Genomic DNA, 17610 nt, shown 5'->3' on the forward strand with positions numbered 1-17610 from the left:
GTCAAAACAGTGATCGTAGCTTGATTGTTTGTGTGACAAAGTTTTGCATATTAACAAGCAGTAGTGGTGCCACAGGCATTTAAGACAAATTCATATTATAATTCTTCAAAGCTCTGGTTCGATCATTTTTTGGAACTATTCTCTTGCCATCATTGGGAGTCAGATTTGGCACGGAATATATGGCGCACAGTACCATACGTTGATGATGCCTCTGAACGCGAACTCCCCTGTATGCATTTTTTGATCACATAGTATATCAAGCTCATCTCTAAATGCTCGTATTTTCAAGGCGTTTCAGAGTTTACTAAAGTGATCAGATACTCCATGTTATTTTATAAAGTCAGTGATTAGTAGGAGCACAAACACATATGTGTGCCCCAAAGTCTGTTTTACAAAGATCGTATCATGTGGCCGAAAACATGATTATATTAAACTAGCCACATACATCGTTAGAAAAGAGGTCTTGCTATTTCAGTAACTAAGCTTACATCTCTACCAGCGTCTTACTTTTGAAGTGGTCTTTATCTTTCGAAAATGAAAAAAAAAAAAAAAAAGATTATGACCTTTCATATTTTGAATGGAAATCAAACCTGAAATCGTTCCATCGTTCATCCACACGTCAACACAGTTCATGTGTAGATAGGTACATCCAGTTTCCTCCAAAAAATGTCCAGGATTTAGCGTTTTAAAAGGTTTTTATGATCTTGCCCAAAATAAAAAAATGACATACACAGTTGCAATGACTTATTTCATCATTTAATCCTGATTTGAACGCGGAGGCAAATCATTCATGTGGATTGAATCCTCCTCTTGCCTAACCTCTCCTAATTCTTGCTGCTCTAGCATCTCATCAAAAAATGTTGTGCGCAACTCTTTCCATCTTGTGGAGTAAGTTGACAACGTGACCAAAATTACCCCAGATATGATTTGTAAACACCACCAAAGAAATGATGCTGGAAATTTGCCAGTGTATAGCCACACAACAATGACATTGAGGATGTGAACCGTCACTGCAAAGTCCCATGCGAGCTTTGATCTTCCCACGATAATAGTAACAAACAAGACACAGAGAAGAGAGTCGAAAAGCCACAATGCAAACAAAATGAGTCCCATTGCATTATCTGGTTCTATCAACTCCCATGAGAACACCCAACTGACAGTGAAGTCGTACCCATTGAGCAGAGACACCAAATAAAAGACTACCAACGCAGCTAGATAATAGAAACATTGGAGAAGCAAGATTTGACAAGATATTCGTAGTGGAGTATTAGCAGAATTTTCTTTCGTGCCAACCGGTAGATATTCAGCCCTGAACCAAGACATTATGTGATGTAATTGTGTGACCGAAAGTAGGTTTATGTGGCACAAGTTGGCGCTCACGTTTGAATATAGTCACGTGACCAGAAGCGGCCTTCCTCATCGACAATCGATAAGATAAGGCTTTATGAGTATTTTGATAATTAAGTAACACAGCAAACTGACATAGAAGAAAAAAAACCCTCGTGAATGATCAGCTAAAGAAACTCTATGCTATTTTCGAGATGTAACTTATAGATGTCTCGCACAAACTACGGTTATTCTGTGAAAGTCTGTCTCTTTCATTGATGTATTCAACAAGCAGATATCACCTCTTTATATTTGAATTTTGGGATTTAGCCAAAAAGCTTTTGAAAATGTAGAGCCAAATAAGTACTAGAAGGGATGATTTGAAAGAACGTATGATTGCGGATGGTCACTCATGAAATCCTCTAAAGGACTTGACATTGCATATCATCCAAACTTTGAAATGGCTCACTTATTTAATTTCATGGCGTAGTATTGTCCCTAATCTGCTCTTCATGAAAGAGATCTAGACTAGACGCCGCTAACCTCTTAGCGATTAATGTCCGCATCTTCAGCTTAGATCTTGTCAATGCGAAATGATTAGAACCTAAAAGGCTCTTGGCTTGTCACTATAAACGCCCGCATAAGAGAGATACGGAAAGAACAGTAAGTGTTTATGCATCGATACATATGTAATTCACTTATAAGAATAGCTCATCAACGGTATGCGCGTGACTTCAATTATTTTTTACCTTTCTTCTTGCCTCCTTTGCTATTACGTGCTTTTCCCTGGGTGTTGACTCTGTCAACCTTCGTCTTTTTGTAAGATCTGCCAGTTTCTTTCTCCACTTCCTTCTGTTTTCTCTTCTTGGAATTGAGCTTAGTTTTGTTCTTGGACAATTCTTGCAATGCCAGGTTTTTTCTTTTGTCAGCTTCAGACTCGAACCAGGTTCTCTTTGGTTTTGAATAGATCTCTTTTCCATGCTTCAAAAGATTTTCTGCCTTACTCATTTCCATCTCAGCAGAAAGAAGATCTTTTGCCTCTTTTTCCTCCTCCAATACTTCTTCTATGAGCGCCTCTTTGTCCTCAATTACTTTGTGCACCGTCTCAATTTCAGACCAGTCCACCAGTCTGGATACAGCCTTTTGCTGAGACTCACTAGATTCCAACGATTTGATCGCTGCTTTCACGATGTTTCTGTCGGCAGCAGCTTCTCCCACCAATGTGACAGAGCGACCGTCTCTACCTGCTCTCGCTGTTCTTCCAACTCTATGCAAATAGATTTCATGCGACTTTGGCATATCATAATTGATGACCATCTCAATTTTGGGGATATCCAAACCTCTTGCTGCCAAATCTGTACAGATCAAGACCGGAACAGTCAAGTTTTTGAAGTCGTTGACATTGTTGAGACGCTGTTCCTGGGACAAAGATCCATGCAACTCAGACACCTTCATACCCAAGAGACCAAGTATGATTCTAAGTCTATGAGCGGTATCCTTTCTGGAAACAAAGACCACAATTCGGCTTTGCTGCTGAGGATCACAACTTTTTAGAAGCTGGTATAAGAGCGCGGGCTTCATGGTATCCTTTTTACGAATACGAACAAACTCTTGCACCAAATTTGAAGCTGCTGCTTTTGGCGGGTCAATCATAATACGCACAGGTTTGTTCAACGATAACTGGATCAAGTCTTGGATCTTGGTGTTCATCGTCGCGGAGTAAAGCATTGTTTGCCGCTTGTGTTTTGGAATCAAAGTCAAGATCTCTGTGAGTTCCACCTGGAAACCTTCCTCCAACATTCTATCTGCCTCATCCATGACGAGAATCTCTAAGTTGTCGATGGAGAATGATGCAGAGTTTCTGATATGATCAATCAATCTACCTGGAGTAGCGACAACAATATCAGGTCTAGTTTTCAACTGTTGCTCTTGTTGTCTGAGATTCAAGCCACCCACAGCCAAACCGAAGGTGAGGTTGTTGATGAAACGACCTATTTTCTTTCCCACGTCACACACTTGGATAGCCAATTCTCTGGTTGGGGTTAAAACAATGACTCTTGTCGACGCGATTTTTGTTGGCTTGAAGAGCAATCTCTCAATGATGGGAATCATGTAGGCAGCAGTCTTACCCGAACCTGTGACGGCACCTGCGACTATATCCTTGCCCATAAGAGCAATAGGAATGGAAGAAGCCTGGATAGGCGAGGGCTTAGTGTATCCCAAATTAGACAACCCTTTCAAGACTGGACGAGAGAGATCTAGGGACTGGAACGTGTTGTGTGGATCTTCAGCCTCATCAGCCTTTTCAAAAAAATCGGCGATCGCGTCAGCAGAGTCCTCATCTTTTTCAGAGTCACTGCCATCCGCACCTTCATCCAAAACTTCTTCCTCTTCATTATCATCATTGCCTTCGTCGTCGTCTTCAGCAGCCTCGTCGTCTTCCACGTCCTCCAGGAAGCCCATGCCAAAACCATCCATGGCAAGCTCGTCATCATCGTCTTTTGCCTCCGCATCTGCTTCTTGACCAGTCAGCTCTGAATTATCGTTCGATTCTTCTTCAGCTGAACCGATAGAGGTAGCGTTCTTGCTTTCGGCTTCCGCCGTGGGTTCAGCCTCACCTTCCACAAGTCCAGTCAATCCGCCTTTTCTTCTCAAAATTTCGTCGAGGTTCACGTCTTTCTTCTTTGGGGCCTTGTCATCCTCGATCACTCTAAATTCCCAGCCATCTGTTGTGCTGGTGGTCTGGAAGTCGTCCAACGAAAACTTGAAGTCTGGGTTAATATCTTCATCCTCAGCATCAGGTTTCTTCTCTTCTAGCTCAGCCTCGGAGTCGCTTTCGGCAACTTGGACTTCGCCTTCGGAGTCGCTGTCAATTGTTAAGAGTAAATCTTCTTTGGGTGCCTTTGATCTGCCTTTCTTCCCCATTCTTAATGCTGCGTGGTTTTAGACCGGTTTAGAATTTCAGTCCAAATGAGATGCGCCTTTTTTTTCTTGAGATGGCATAAACGCAGCGGCTTGCACATAAAAGCGATGGCACAGTATGTTCCCCCGCAAGCCGCGAAGCAGACGTGAGAGATTGGAGCTTGAGTGGTTACTCAATTCTAGGAGTCGAAATGTTCTGACAATTATCAAGTCGTATCGTATATATCTATATTCATTTACTCGAAGTGAAAATTCTCTGAGATACTTGTCAACTCGTCAAGATCGTAGTACTCTTCGCTATCATCACTTTCAACCTCATCTTTTGGCGCAACGTCTTCGAAATCCTTGCTTTCCAAGACAAGTAATTGTGTGTTTTTTCTGATTTCTTGCAAAGATGTCAATTGCTGCGCGGTTTCCTTTGATAAGTCTTTCTCCTGGGACAAGCCCTTCAACATCTTCAACCCATCTAACCAGACCGCCTTCTTATCCTCAGAATTGGTATAGAAACTAAGTAGCGTCTTCTGATGCCGATCCCATAAGATAATTTTCTCATACGAGATGGTTCCCTTAACCGAAATCAAAGAATCGCTTTTCGCCTTGTCATCTTCTCCAATCAGATTTCCAATTTTTATGGACTTTAATTCGGAAATGTCTTTTAAAGCAATAGACTGCGACTCCATCTCTTCCAAAGTCGGCTTCAAGGTAGTCACCTCACTAAACTCCTTGTAATGGAGAAGCCTTCTATTTGGACTTAGCATGATAAAATAGTAGTTTGACGAAATAGATTTCTTCACTTTGCCATCGAAAAGTCTGTCCGCATGGGCTTCGGTATGAACCCATGAGCCTTTGAGAAGTTGCATAACTCTTTGTTCGCAAACAAAGTCTATAGTTTCCTTGGCCAAGGTTTTGTCGAACCCCTTGAATCTTGGCGCCCATTTCAAGGCATGAGTGCTTTTCATGTGATCAAATTGTTCGCGGCGAATCTCCGTTGTGGTTCTTTTGGTGAAGTCTTCCAAACTCTCTTCAATATTACCCACGCCAGCGAGAGAATTCTCTAGGATTGAAATATTGATTTTAAGGAGCTCAATGATTCCCTTGATGTCGGAAGAGTTTTCCAAAACCGAATTTGTCTCCTGCCATAGAGATAAACAGTTGTTCATTGAGTAATAGATCATCAACTCCCAAGAAAGAATGTGACTGGCGATACGAGGGTATGTCTTTTTTTCGTAAAAGATGTCGAGCCACAACTTGGTGCACTCCGATATAAAAAGATATAACGGGAACGTGCGGTTGTGGTCGCTCATAATTAACTCTTCGTGGAACTTCTTTTTAAAAGCCATATTAGGGTCCTTTAAGAAGACCTTCAAGTCCATGGCAAGCAATATAGTAAATTTCTCAGTCACGAATGTTTTTGGATCTGCGGTGAATCCCGCCTTCACATATTCCTCAGTAGACGCAGGCGTTCCGAACTCATTTAAGGAGACGTCCAAGAATACGAAAAGGTTTGTGAGCATGACTTGATGGGAAGTAAGAGACATATGAAAACGTGTCTTACTCAAGTATTCATTCAAGCTTAAGTAGGATTTTTCCAAAGCGGATATAGCCGTTTGCATATGAGCTTCTTCTACTTCTTCCAATGTTGTGATGGTGAAAAAAAACTTCACATGCTTGAGACGGCCACTGAGGGTGATGATACGATCATAGCTGAATTGCAATGCCTTTTCAATGAGCTCGTTTACCAAATAGATGGAGCTCAATACGACCTTCGTTTCGGAGGTGTACAACTTGGCAGTCATAACATCAATCACATCTAAATAAGTGACAAGACTTTGAAAAATCGGCAAATAAATGTCAATAGAAGACTTGCCGAACCACGAAGGGTACATTCCCCCAGAAATTGACAAAAGAGCTATCTTCAAAATCGCTCTGTATGTCTCTGCAGACATTTTCATCGACACAATCGAGAACAAAGCATCGAATAGGCTTTCGTCCAAGATCAACTGAAAATCGGGAGATACAGATTCAGATTCGGGCGCAGAAACGCAATCTAAAAGCTTCGCAAAAACAACTATGGAATTCACTTTTTCTTGCTTGTCTTTGCCTAGAATGTTTTGCTTCAAAATGTCTGAGTACTTGAGGGCTGACTCAACATCGAGCTTTATTTGAGAAGCTTTGCCTTCACTCAAGAGCTCGTTGAGCCTGTGATTAATTGTTCTCGAAGATTCGGCCATTTAGAAATGAAACTAGACCTGTTTTTGAATGATGGATTTCGCCCTGAGAGGTTCCTAGTCGCGAGCTGGGATTGAAAGAAGGTTAGGAAACGGGTGACTAGTTCACTTGGATGCGTATTGGAAAGCAATGGGGAATGTCCAATGTATCCGAGGAGTGAAGTCAAGGCTTGTGAGCTTCCACTCAAGAATACAAAAAAATTATTCCCAGTGCTTGGAACACGTCAGAGACAGGAGTGTCTGCAGGGTGCCCGGTATTAGGTAAAAAAATCCTTACCATAGAAAAGAATAGGACACGGGACTGCATTCAAAATACAACGCCAAATCTTGGGACAGTGGGTTTTCCCGATCATCATAATGAAGAGAACAAGAAAGTTTGACAGCCAAATGAGCGTGATGAATGCCCTTGAATGAGAAGAAGGAATCCCCGGTCTATGCTTCCTTGACCAAAACGAGACTTCTGAAGATGAACCTCGGACGTTCATTGGTCCATTGAATGCTTTGGGGCATTCCGCGAGTTCAAGGCCGCACAACCTTCAACTGCATATGCGCTTTGGGAAGAACAGAGTACGGGAACGAGGGTCAAATTATTACAACAATTATTCGAACAAGCAACGTTTCATTGTAAGGGGATTGCTGATTATTGCGAAGGACTGCTAGTGTCAAGTTTTTTGGCATGCGGGTGGCTCTGGACACCTTTTTTTATCACCAAAAAAGAAAGCTGCACGACTTAATCTGGCCTAACTGAGTCGAACTATGGTCTCTCAGAGTGTTCTCGCATATACTTGTGTGCAGGAGTTTAAGATATGTACTCTATACGATAGTGGCTTTGAACAAGGTGAACGAGTGAGGAAACAGGCCCTGCTGCTCATCCATAATTGCGTCAGCTGCCATTTGAGTTTACGTTGATCTGGATACGAGATACGCGGCTAGGATACGAATGCAAACAGTAATTATGAAAGCTAGATGTGCACTTCTTGATGTGACTGGCCGGATGGGCAATTTATCAGATGGGCAACGAAAAGCGAGAACCGTCCGTCTGCATTATGCTGCATAACTCGCGAAAAATGCCCGAGGAGCTGAGCCAGAAATATTTAGACTACACGGTGTGATTGTAGTTTTCATACAAAGCGAGGCTGTTGATATGGTATGCACTATTGGTACAACTAACACTGCTGGTATGGTACACATTGTTGGTGTTTTATCCTCTTTCTCTTTTTTTTGGTAGATTCATCTGCTTAAAGGGGCAATTTTTTTTTTTTTATTAATATATATAAAAACCTTTAAACAGCTCCCAGCTACGTACCAAGTGTCAAAGCTCGTTTCGGTATTTTATCTTCTGTTGTTATTTTATTTTCTGTTGGTATTCCATCCTCTGTTGGTACTCTGTTCTCTGTTGGTATACTAACAAACAGCACCGGAAGAAGGAAAAATTCCTGTCTGATGTGCGTCGCCGATTGAGCTCGTGGGAAGCAACATTCTCCGTTCTCACTTCCCATTGCCGGGTGTGTGCCAATGCTTGAACGGGCAGCCTCGAACTAAGCAGCTGGTTTTCAGCCCCCTCTCTTTTCAATTTTGTTTCATGAGTTTGTCTTCAAAAACATACTTCGCGCATTGCTCCAAAGTATATCCCACAGCCACTACTTTGCTGAGAGTCCTGTCCGAGTTGGTCCCAAAATTTTCATTCGTGCGAATACTGATGTACCTTCATAGATTTTAGTACCAGATTTCTCAATTCAAGTATGTACGGTACTTCGGATCCTTAGAATACTACTATTCTCTAAGGACCCTTGCGGAAGAAAGGAAAGGGAAAAAACTTTCCCTGTACGGAAGTTTTTTCCTCTTGCCACGTGAGAGATGCCTACATGGCGGATACCACGTGACAATAGACGAGCACTATAGCTTCAAGGCAAGGGCAGTATGCGCGGTCCGAATTTCATATGTTGTGGTCACGCTGCCGCTTCCAACCAGGCCTCCAAGTTGAGGCCACGAAAAAATTGCGTACCGAAATTACACGTTCGTGACTCAATATTTGTTTTTTTTTTGCCACTCGGGTTTTCTGCTATTTTAGGCGTGGACTTGTCTCAGCTATCTCGCGCGTTTCCTGCCTTTCGACGTGGCCTCTAGAGCCCCACGCCAAAACGCGCACATGGAAAACCACCAGAAAGTCCGTACTTCTCCACAAGCATGTTCAATTTAGCTAGTGTATGTGTCCCGCAGCCATTCAGATATTAATACAGCCACTAACATCTAGTCTTTGTCTTTCTTGGACAATCCCAGCATCGACTGGAAATCAGTTGTGACAACCCTCTTGCTAGGCAAGTACGTGTTCGAATCTTATATCGACTATAGACAGCACCAGGTTTTCCAGAGAACCGAGCCCCCCGCGTCCATCAAAAAAGAGGTCACTCAGGAAGTGTTTTTGAAATCCCAGGAGTACTCGAGAGCCAAGTCGCGGTTTGCCTTTGTCAGTAATGCCATTGACGTTGTCAAGGAACTTGCTGCCATCAAGTTTGATGTCTTGCCTCGCATGTGGTCTTTCGCCAGTTCTGTCTCTTTACGCTTATCCCGTGTTTCTGTCATTGGCCGTTTTTTCGGTGCTTCTGTGATGTCTCAGAGCATTGTGTTTTTTGCCATCACCACCGCGCTTTCCACCTTGGAGGCCTTGCCCATGTCTTACTACAAGACTTTTGTCTTGGAAGAGAAATACGGCTTCAACAAGTCCACCGTAAAAGTGTGGATCACAGACGCAATCAAGTCTTTATTGCTCATGGTCTCCTTGGGGTCTCCTTTTGTCTACGGTTTCTTGCGTATCATTGACCACTACGGCGTGTCATTTGTATCATACGCATGCGTGTTTGTTTTGGCCGCTCAGCTTTTTTTCATGACGATAATCCCTAGTTTGATTCTCCCTCTCTTCTACAAGTTCACTGCGCTCGAGGACGGCGAGTTGAAGACCGAAATCGAGGCCTTGGCTAAAAGAAACAACTTCCCCCTCACCAAATTGTTTGTGATTGATGGCTCCACCCGAAGCGCCCACTCGAACGCCTTTTTCGTTGGTTTGCCGTGGAGTAAGAAAATTGTGCTTTACGATACGTTGGTCGAGCACAACACCACCGAGGAAACTGTTGCTGTCTTGGCACACGAAATCGGCCACTGGAAGTTGAACCACTTGCCCCAAATGTTGCTTGCTACTCAAGCGACGGTGGCCACCACTTTTATTTTGTTCTCGGCCTTCCTTGAAAACAAGTCTTTGTTCCACTCGTTCGGCTTCACCCAGGTCTACCCAGCCTTCATTGCCTTCAGTTTGTTTGGATATGTGAGCGCACCAATGAACTGTGTGACCCAGGCCTTGATGAACATTTTGTCGCGGAAAAACGAGTACCAGGCGGATGAGTACGCAAAGGACCAGGGATACACGAAGGACCTCGCAGCCTCTTTAATCAAACTTTCCACCAAGAACTTGGGCTCTTTGAACACTGACTGGTTGTATTCTGCCTACAACCACTCACACCCAATCTTGGCCGACAGATTGAGCGCCCTTGGGTACGTTTCTGAGGAGAAAATCGGAGACGTCAAGTTGGAAGTCGAAGCCACAGAGGAAAAGTGATAGGAATCGATATGTATTTCGGAATGTATGAGGGCAACCTCTCTAGCCATAGCGTTTCTTCAACTCGTCAAAATCCGCCCTCATTTGCGCGTAGCCCAAGTGGATTTTGCCGATGAAGTGGTCAGCCAATCTCCGGTCACTGTCGAGCCGAGAGAGGTACGCTCCGCACACCTCGCACACCTGAAGCTTCTGCTGCGCAGACTGCCCAATGTTTTCCGCAATGAGTCTGGCCTGATCCGCTAGCGCGTCTCGCTGCTTCAGGACTTCCTCCAAACGAGCACTCTGCTCAAAGGCTTTCTGGGTCTCGCCCTCGGCCGCCAAATATCGGATTTCCGAAGTCATGAGTCCGATTTTTGTATCTAGAACGTCCAAGTCTTTTGTGACGGCGGCGATCTTGGCCTTTTCCTCCGGGGTGTGCTCCAAGCGTTTGAGCGCAGTGGCAATGGTGAAGTCAATCTCATCGATATACTTCTGAAGCAGCTTGTAATACTCGTGCTCAAAGCTGGGGAATTTGTCGTTCTTCTTTTTCGTACGATACTCGTACTCGAGCTTATGCTTTTCCAAGTGCAAGGACGGGCACCTACCAATATTTAGCTTTGTGCCAGCAAAGAGGTCGTGCGGACAGGTGCCCACAAGAAACGCTTTGCACACCCGGGGATTGGTCATCTCGACCTCTTTTCTCTTGACCTGGAACGAGTCCAATGCCTCTTTGCCCATGAGCTGCTCCAAGAGCTTTCGCTGATCATCTGCCATTGTGTGTCTGGGTGCGTGGACGTGCTGCGCAGATAGTTGCTTGCAAAAATGAATGTGCAAGGTATCTGATATTTGACAAACCTCCACAATATATCTTTTGCAGTGTCGGTTGTAAAGCCCTAGTTCTCACATAAATTGGCCTCATGGCTTCGCGCACTCGCACGTCCAATACAGTGCGCACTGGCACTATCTGGAGTGTGGAGATATCTCATTTAATTACATTCTTCCCAGAAAGCGAGATTCTTGCTCACCGTAAATTCCCGGCAATCGCCGCTTCACTCGGTCCCAGGCCTATTCTGCTGCTCACATGAAAAAATACCAGTTAATTGGCCGGAAAAAGGTGGCGTTCAATCGCCGCACTGATGGAGCCTACCCTCCGCTTCACATCTGCCTGCTTCCATTCGAAGTGCTCCTCCAGATCTTGTCACACGTGCAGAAAAACGTCAACGACTTGCTCCTGCTTGCGTTGACATGCTCCAAGCTCAACACCATAATCCTGAAATTCTTCTTGTACCGCAAACTAAGCTTTCTGTCGGCCTTGAAATTCGACAGCTTTGCCCAGGCGCACCTACCGCATAAGATCTCATCGTTGGCACGTCGTTTTGTCTCCAGCGAGCCGAGTGGCAAGATCAATTTCATCACATCGGTACACTTTGTGAACCCGCCGACGTACAGCAATTTCAACGCCCATACCCATATCGCCGGAAGCTATGCGGTGGATACCCTGAAGTCAGATTTATCGGAGTATCGCTATTTTGTCAAGAGCTTGCAATCTTTGCTCAACGAAGCGTTTGGCTTGAAGGAAGTCAGGCTCTCAGAAATTTCTCCCCAGTTCGACTTTGCGCCCGAGCTCGTGGAATCGGCGTCCCTCCTGGGGCTCAAGTCCCGTTTCAAGTCCCACAAGCAAACCCGCTGTCTTGAGAAGCTCGTATTGACCGCACAGTCCGGATGGACCATACCGTTCAAAGCGAGTCATGTGTCCCTCTTCACAAGCATTTTCCAGAGAATCTCAATTTTGCACCTCAACAATTTCGTAATCAACGAGCAAAAGCTTGTTTCCGAGTCTCCGTCACATCCTCCCTCGATCGAATCTTTGCTGTTGTCTGCGTGCATATATGTTGACTCCAAAAAAACGGCCAAAAGAAAATGCGTGGGACTTTTCGTGGAAACATCATCGCTCGAAATGTCCCTCATGCAGCATGGCACGGATCTCTCGCTCATCGATCTTGTGAAAGTTAACGACAAGCTTTCCAGGTTGAGCATTGACATAAGCTCGGCTATATTTTACCACGTGGACTCTGCGGATAACAAACCGAAGTTCAATTTCACCAAGTACAACAACTTCTTTAAGTTGGTCTGCTCTGGCGCAGGCGGCTACGCGAATCTTAAGGAGATCGTTTTGACGAGCTTTGACCTTTTCCATACTTTTTCGCATCAGCACGAAAAGAGCACCCTCGATGTTATTCAAGAGGAAGGGTCTGATGGATTTGAGTCTCTTTCGAATACATTCGAGGGTTTTTTGAAGAATTTATCGGCAATTCCGTTCTTGACGATAGTCGTGAAAGAAGCTCCCAAAGTTGTGCGCACTTGCAAGAACTGTGGATTTACCATCAAAGAAGATACGAAGAAAATATCAAGCCTACGTCAAGACGAGTGGTACATTATTCTTGCACCTATTCTATTGAACAACAAATGTTCTTTGGTTGTCTACGATCACAAATTGCAAACTCTTTTTTCAAGAAGAATCATGTATTAAACTCACGTGATGATGGAAGTGAACAAACCCACGATGGACAATATGACAACATGAAATACAAGTATGTGATTTTCTAAACCGCGAGCCGCCACTTTTCATCTTGTTAGTATCCCTCTATACGGTCAACTGGCAGAAGAGCGAATCGTCCGCACGATTCTACAGAATCTGCTAAGTGGATCCAGCATCAAATAGATATGCAAAGATCCAGTTGACTTTCTGGAGAAATGCATCCAACAAATTCGGCTGCTCAGCTTTATCTCCGCCCAGAGTCTGACTAGTGGACGGCGAATCGTGAGTTAAAGTATCACACATGCTATCATCAGAATCGGCACATGGTTCAATCTCTCCTTCGCCTTCGTTTGCGAAGACCTCGGCTTTATACATACCATTCTGATAGTCCCATTCAGGCAAAAGGCTTTCTTGCATGTCCACTTTTGGAGAGTCTAGGTAGACCAGCTTTCCATCAACATCCAAAACTTTGAACGGTGACTTAAGTAAGGAATCAGTAAGCTGGACATACGTTCCTTGCTTGCTTTTCACTCCTTTGTGAATGAGATCTAACACAGGACACGGAGGAAGAATTTTAGTGGTATGAATTTTGGCATAATTTGCCTCACACTTGGGAGGACTTGGATTCACTTTGACTTTTCCACGCAGATTGCGTCTTGATCCAGTACTTGGTTTCAATTCTGCAGCAGCAGCAAATTGCCTTTTCGCCTGGTGGAAGTCAGGAAGAAGCTGTACATTTTTGTTTGGAAGAACTCGCACAAGCCCATAATTGTTTGGTTCTTGAGTGAATTCATAAATCAACCCTCCACTAAACACTCGGTTCATGTCTTCTGAATAAAGTGACCTCATTTCTCCAAACTTGCGTGGTTGAACCGTATTGCAACCGTACCTAAAAAGTTAGTATGGATGGATGAATGAAAATAGGTACAGTTCTGACATCACACATACTCCGAAAAGAACACAGGCCTCGAAAAGTTGATATATGCGTCGACGAGTACGCTATATCCGCTTGTATAAAAGGTTTGTTCGCCACACCACTGGTAGGAGTTGACACCATAAAAGTCTATCGCTTCAGTGGAGTCTTTTGTGGCGCACTCCAAGAAACGTGTCAACGGAACTCGATAGTTAAGGTCATCCGCTGCAGAATATCCCACGGGAATTATTCGGGGAGAATTTGATCGAATGTACTGCTTGATATCCCTCACCACTGCTTTGACGTAAACTGGAGACTTGGAAGCGGATATTTCGTCATTGATAATTTCATTTCCCGCAAAAAAGGCCAAAGTATTGTTATATGTGCTGAACTGGTGGACCACCAGGAAGACATTATTGAGGTACTCTTTTGTGTATGTAGACCACGGCTCATACCGGTTGAGATGATGGTCCGGCAATGGCGAATTGACATCCAAAACCAAGTATATTCCAGCAGCAGCAAGCATTGTCATACATGCATCGTGGTTCAAGCTGCTGTCAATATTGTAAACTCGGATGGTCTTTGGTTAGTACAGAGTGGGCAAAATGCAGACAAAACGCGACATTGAACGTACATTGAGTTTCATTTTCTGAAATAGAGCGATATCTCGGGCGCAAACCTGTGGATCCGACAAGGGGTCGAAGGATTGAAAGGCGCCCGAAGAGCCACCCGGCTGGTAGTCCACTCCTTTGATAAAGAACTGAAGCGTTAGTATGAAGCTCGCTTTTAGAATATCAAGTAGTCAGTTGCAAATACATACGGGCTGCTGTGTGACAGTATCGATGAAACTTTTGCCCACAACCGTTATCGGGTGGATTGAAGCTAATGCGGCTGGGAAATAGAGGACAAGAGTGAAGAAAAGCATAACTGTCATTGATGATAGTAAAGAATAGATGTCGAGCACAAAAAGTATTAGTCGCGAGGTCGAAGTGCGCTTCAGAGAAAGTACTTTGTGCGAGCGTTGGGCACATCACGACAACGACAGAAAATCATGCAGAACGCAGTAAAAAAACAATGTACTTAGTCAAAATATTTTGTTTGCGCAAAAGGAAGGAAAAAAAACAGTTCGTTTTATTGCTTGTGTGTTGTGGCAGTCTCGCAACAACGGCTGCAAAATTCGTCCTTCAAATACTGCCAATTCATCTCGAGATAGACGTGTGCGATGGCAACAAACTGTTTGATGGGTTTCCAATTGTGTTGCTGGGAGACTCTACGGCTGTAATCCCCACCATTCCCATTGACTACAAGAATGGAAGGGAAGCGTCACTTAATTTATAGTTAAAAAACTACACCATTGTCAGTTGGTTGGCAAAGCAGAAAGCAAGAACATGGATGCAAATTTATTTGATGGTCAAACATTTACATGAGAATTTCCAACCGCTTCGTATTTGACACAATAGATCTGCTCGTGTGCGCAGAGTTAGGTGAGTACAACCACTTATTTCTTCTTGGGGGCGGTCTTACCGTCTGGGATGGTGTAGAATACCATCTTGTCGCCCTCCGAGAGATCTGACTCGACCTTGTAGTAGCCCTTTCTCTCGAACTGAATGACGTCGCCCTTCTTCAAAGACTTGACATTGAGATCGGCGAAGGCCTCGCCCTTGAACTCGGTCACCGGGGTGATAAAGTCTTCGAAGTTGTCGGTCTCCTCCAACTTGTCCTTGGTGATCAAGTGGTCAAAGTCGACCAACTCAACCTGGGTCTTGTCCTCGGTGTCGGCCAACCACGTGACCTTCTTCTCGGTCTTCCGGAAGTCACCCTCCAAGTGCAACTCGGCGTCAATCGACTTGACAACATCGCCCTCTTTGTGGATCTTCTTGATGATGACATTGCCCCAGTCCATGAAGGTAACCTCCTCGGATTCAGCGAAGGAGGCGGCGTCCGCCTGCTCCACCAAAACCTTGCTGGAAAACAACACCTTCTTCAAGCCGACGTCGGGGTTCTTCTTGTGTTTGGGCTTGTCCTCGCTGACGACAGACTCAGGCCCCTTGGCAATAGTGACGGGCACCACGTCCTTGACGTCGATGGCAGTGTGTCTGGGGGCAACTGGGTCGATGATTTTCTTGTTCATGGCCCAGATGGCAGACCACTCCAAGTTGATGATGTTCTTGGAGGGGCCCTGGGAAAGGATGAAGTTTCTCAAACCCTCCACAGTCATGCCTCTTCTTCTAACACCCCGCACGGTGGGGAATCTTGGGTCGTCCCAGTTGGCCACGTATCCCTTGTCCACGAACCACTGCAACTTCCGCTTGGACAACAACGTCCTCATGAAGTTGACTCTTCCAAAGTCCCAGATGTCGACGTGGCGCAACTTCAAGACCTTCTGGATCCAGTCATACTGCGGGTTGCGGTCGCGGTACTCGTTGGTTCTCAAGGAGTGGGTGACGCCTTCGATGGAGTCCACCACGGGCACACAGAAGTCGTAGGTGGGGTAGATCTTCCACTGGGTGCCGGTTCTGTGGTGAGGGGTGAGGTTGCATCTGTAGATGACCGGGTCTCTCAAGGCCTTGTTGGGGTTCGTGTAGTCGATCTTGGCCCTCAAGCAGTTCTTGAGCCCGTCCTCGGAGCCAGCCTTCATCTCCTGCGTGAAGACGCGCAAGTTCTCGTCCACGGTGCGCTCTCTTCTGGCCGACGCGTCGCCCACCATTCTCTGCTCGCGCATCGTCTCCATGGGAGTGTCGTCGCAGTAGGCGTTGCCGTCCTTGATCATCTGGATGGCCAAGTCGTACATCTGGTCGAAGTAGTTGGACGAGAACGTGACCTTGTCGCCCTTGATGCCCATGAGAGCCAAGTCCTCGATGATGGCGTCCTGGAACTCGGTCTTCTCCTTGGAGGGGTTGGTGTCGTCGAAGCGGATGATCAACTTGCCCTGGTACGCGTGCGCAAAGTACTCGTTCAAGATGGCGGCCTTGACGTGCCCAATGTGCAAGTATCCCGAAGGCTCAGGGGGGAACCGGGTCACCACCTTGCCCATCTCGGCGTTGGGCAAGTCGATGGCGAAGTTGGCCTTGTGCGACTCCTTCTTCTCGCCCTTGGCGGCCTTGGCCAGCTTTCTCATCTCGTTGATGGCCTTGGTGGTGCGGTCTGCCACGTCGAACTTGGCGTCCGTGGCAATGAAGTTGTACCATCTGGAGATGTTGATGTACACGTCGTTCTTGAGCACGGAGCCCATGAGCGCGTTGGCGCGCAAGACGCCCCACACGGCGATGTCGGCCAACGACACCTGGTGGCCGAGCATGAACGAGCGGAAGTTCAAGTGGGCGTCCAACTTCTCCAAGTCGGAGGCCAAGGCCTTGAAGTTCTTGTTGGCCAACTTGTGCAGGGCAAACTGCACCCACGCGTCGGACTGCTGGGTAGTGGCGGCAATGGACGGCACCAAAGAGGCAAGCACGTGCAAAATCTCGGGCTCGCCGGCCGTGGTCTGGCCGTCCACGGTGAGGACCGCAGACACGTCTGTAGAGGCACTGGCGGATTTGTCGTCGACGTACTCGAGGGCCACCGCAACGTCGGATTCGGCCCGGACAAAGCCGGCTGCGATAATCGAGGCGTACGCAAGGAACGGTGCCTTGGCGGCAACGGTCAAGGTCAGCATGGTATCGAAACTGTGGGGGGAGAAGAGGGCAGAGGGCGGAGCCGGGTGAGAAAAATTCCTCCGGCGAGAACACGCGTCACGTGACGCGCCTGGCGCGGGCCCTGCGGCCGGTGTTCCATGCAACGGGTCTTCGAATCCATACTGTGGGTGGCAGCCAGCCGGAGTCACGCGCTGGGTCTCCGCTGGTGAAGTCGGATACCAGTTAGTGGTATCCACGCTTTATGACGGGCTGCATGTAGAACCAGCTGCAGCTCTGAAAAGCGTCCAGCGTCATCCTCACTTGATGAAGCTGACATGGACGCTGAAGCAGGTGTTCTGGAAGCCTCGCGTACGCCTCTTCTGTATAGTCCATTGCCATTGGAGGGACCTGCAAGGCTGTAAGGAGCGTTTTCGCAGTCCTATGGCCGCGTGGTAGTACTATAGCTTTTATGAGGCTGCCTC

At 46.0% G+C, this 17610-nt stretch overlaps 8 protein-coding genes across 8 annotated transcripts; 2 read left to right on the forward strand and 6 right to left on the reverse strand.

Annotated features, from left to right (window-relative positions):
- Nucleotides 1-326: 326 nt before the first annotated feature.
- On the reverse strand, nucleotides 327-1339 carry SYS1 (Sys1p). The gene has a single exon (XM_018856401.1). It carries the CDS (start codon nucleotides 1111-1113, stop codon nucleotides 757-759), a length of 357 nt encoding a protein of 118 aa, XP_018709280.1. The 5' UTR covers nucleotides 1114-1339; the 3' UTR covers nucleotides 327-756.
- Nucleotides 1340-2070: 731 nt separating this feature from the next.
- Nucleotides 2071-4095, reverse strand: DRS1 (putative ATP-dependent RNA helicase; the record flags this gene model as incomplete). The annotated part of the gene is made up of 1 exon (XM_018855340.1): nucleotides 2071-4095. A coding segment is annotated over one exon (2025 nt), but the record flags the coding sequence as incomplete, so codon positions are not given.
- A 336-nt stretch (nucleotides 4096-4431) lies between these two features.
- Nucleotides 4432-6949, reverse strand: LMO1 (Lmo1p). Its single transcript, XM_018856402.1, has one exon. It carries the CDS (start codon nucleotides 6477-6479, stop codon nucleotides 4485-4487), a length of 1995 nt encoding a protein of 664 aa, XP_018709282.1. The 5' UTR covers nucleotides 6480-6949; the 3' UTR covers nucleotides 4432-4484.
- A 1714-nt stretch (nucleotides 6950-8663) lies between these two features.
- On the forward strand, nucleotides 8664-10086 carry STE24 (zinc metalloprotease; the record flags this gene model as incomplete). Its single annotated transcript, XM_018859181.1, has 2 exons — nucleotides 8664-8681; nucleotides 8731-10086. 2 exons carry the CDS (start codon nucleotides 8664-8666, stop codon nucleotides 10084-10086), a joined length of 1374 nt encoding a protein of 457 aa, XP_018709283.1.
- A 42-nt stretch (nucleotides 10087-10128) lies between these two features.
- Nucleotides 10129-10839, reverse strand: EXM2 (Exm2p; the record flags this gene model as incomplete). The annotated part of the gene is made up of 1 exon (XM_018858254.1): nucleotides 10129-10839. The coding sequence occupies one exon, from the start codon at nucleotides 10837-10839 to the stop codon at nucleotides 10129-10131; it is 711 nt and encodes a 236-aa protein (XP_018709284.1).
- A 307-nt stretch (nucleotides 10840-11146) lies between these two features.
- METBIDRAFT_80156 (uncharacterized protein) lies at nucleotides 11147-12595 on the forward strand (the record flags this gene model as incomplete). Its single annotated transcript, XM_018859182.1, has 1 exon — nucleotides 11147-12595. One exon carries the CDS (start codon nucleotides 11147-11149, stop codon nucleotides 12593-12595), a length of 1449 nt encoding a protein of 482 aa, XP_018709285.1.
- A 168-nt stretch (nucleotides 12596-12763) lies between these two features.
- Nucleotides 12764-14451, reverse strand: PHR3 (1,3-beta-glucanosyltransferase; the record flags this gene model as incomplete). The annotated part of the gene is made up of 5 exons (XM_018859183.1): nucleotides 12764-12985; nucleotides 13049-13493; nucleotides 13553-14097; nucleotides 14152-14277; nucleotides 14338-14451. The coding sequence occupies 5 exons, from the start codon at nucleotides 14449-14451 to the stop codon at nucleotides 12764-12766; spliced, it is 1452 nt and encodes a 483-aa protein (XP_018709286.1).
- Nucleotides 14452-15015: 564 nt separating this feature from the next.
- GUS1 (glutamate--tRNA ligase) lies at nucleotides 15016-17169 on the reverse strand (the record flags this gene model as incomplete). Its single annotated transcript, XM_018858252.1, has 1 exon — nucleotides 15016-17169. The coding sequence occupies one exon, from the start codon at nucleotides 17167-17169 to the stop codon at nucleotides 15016-15018; it is 2154 nt and encodes a 717-aa protein (XP_018709287.1).
- Nucleotides 17170-17610: the final 441 nt, after the last annotated feature.

This window comes from Metschnikowia bicuspidata (genome assembly GCF_001664035.1).
Source record: "Metschnikowia bicuspidata var. bicuspidata NRRL YB-4993 chromosome Unknown METBIscaffold_10, whole genome shotgun sequence".
Lineage (NCBI taxonomy): Eukaryota > Fungi > Ascomycota > Pichiomycetes > Serinales > Metschnikowiaceae > Metschnikowia > Metschnikowia bicuspidata.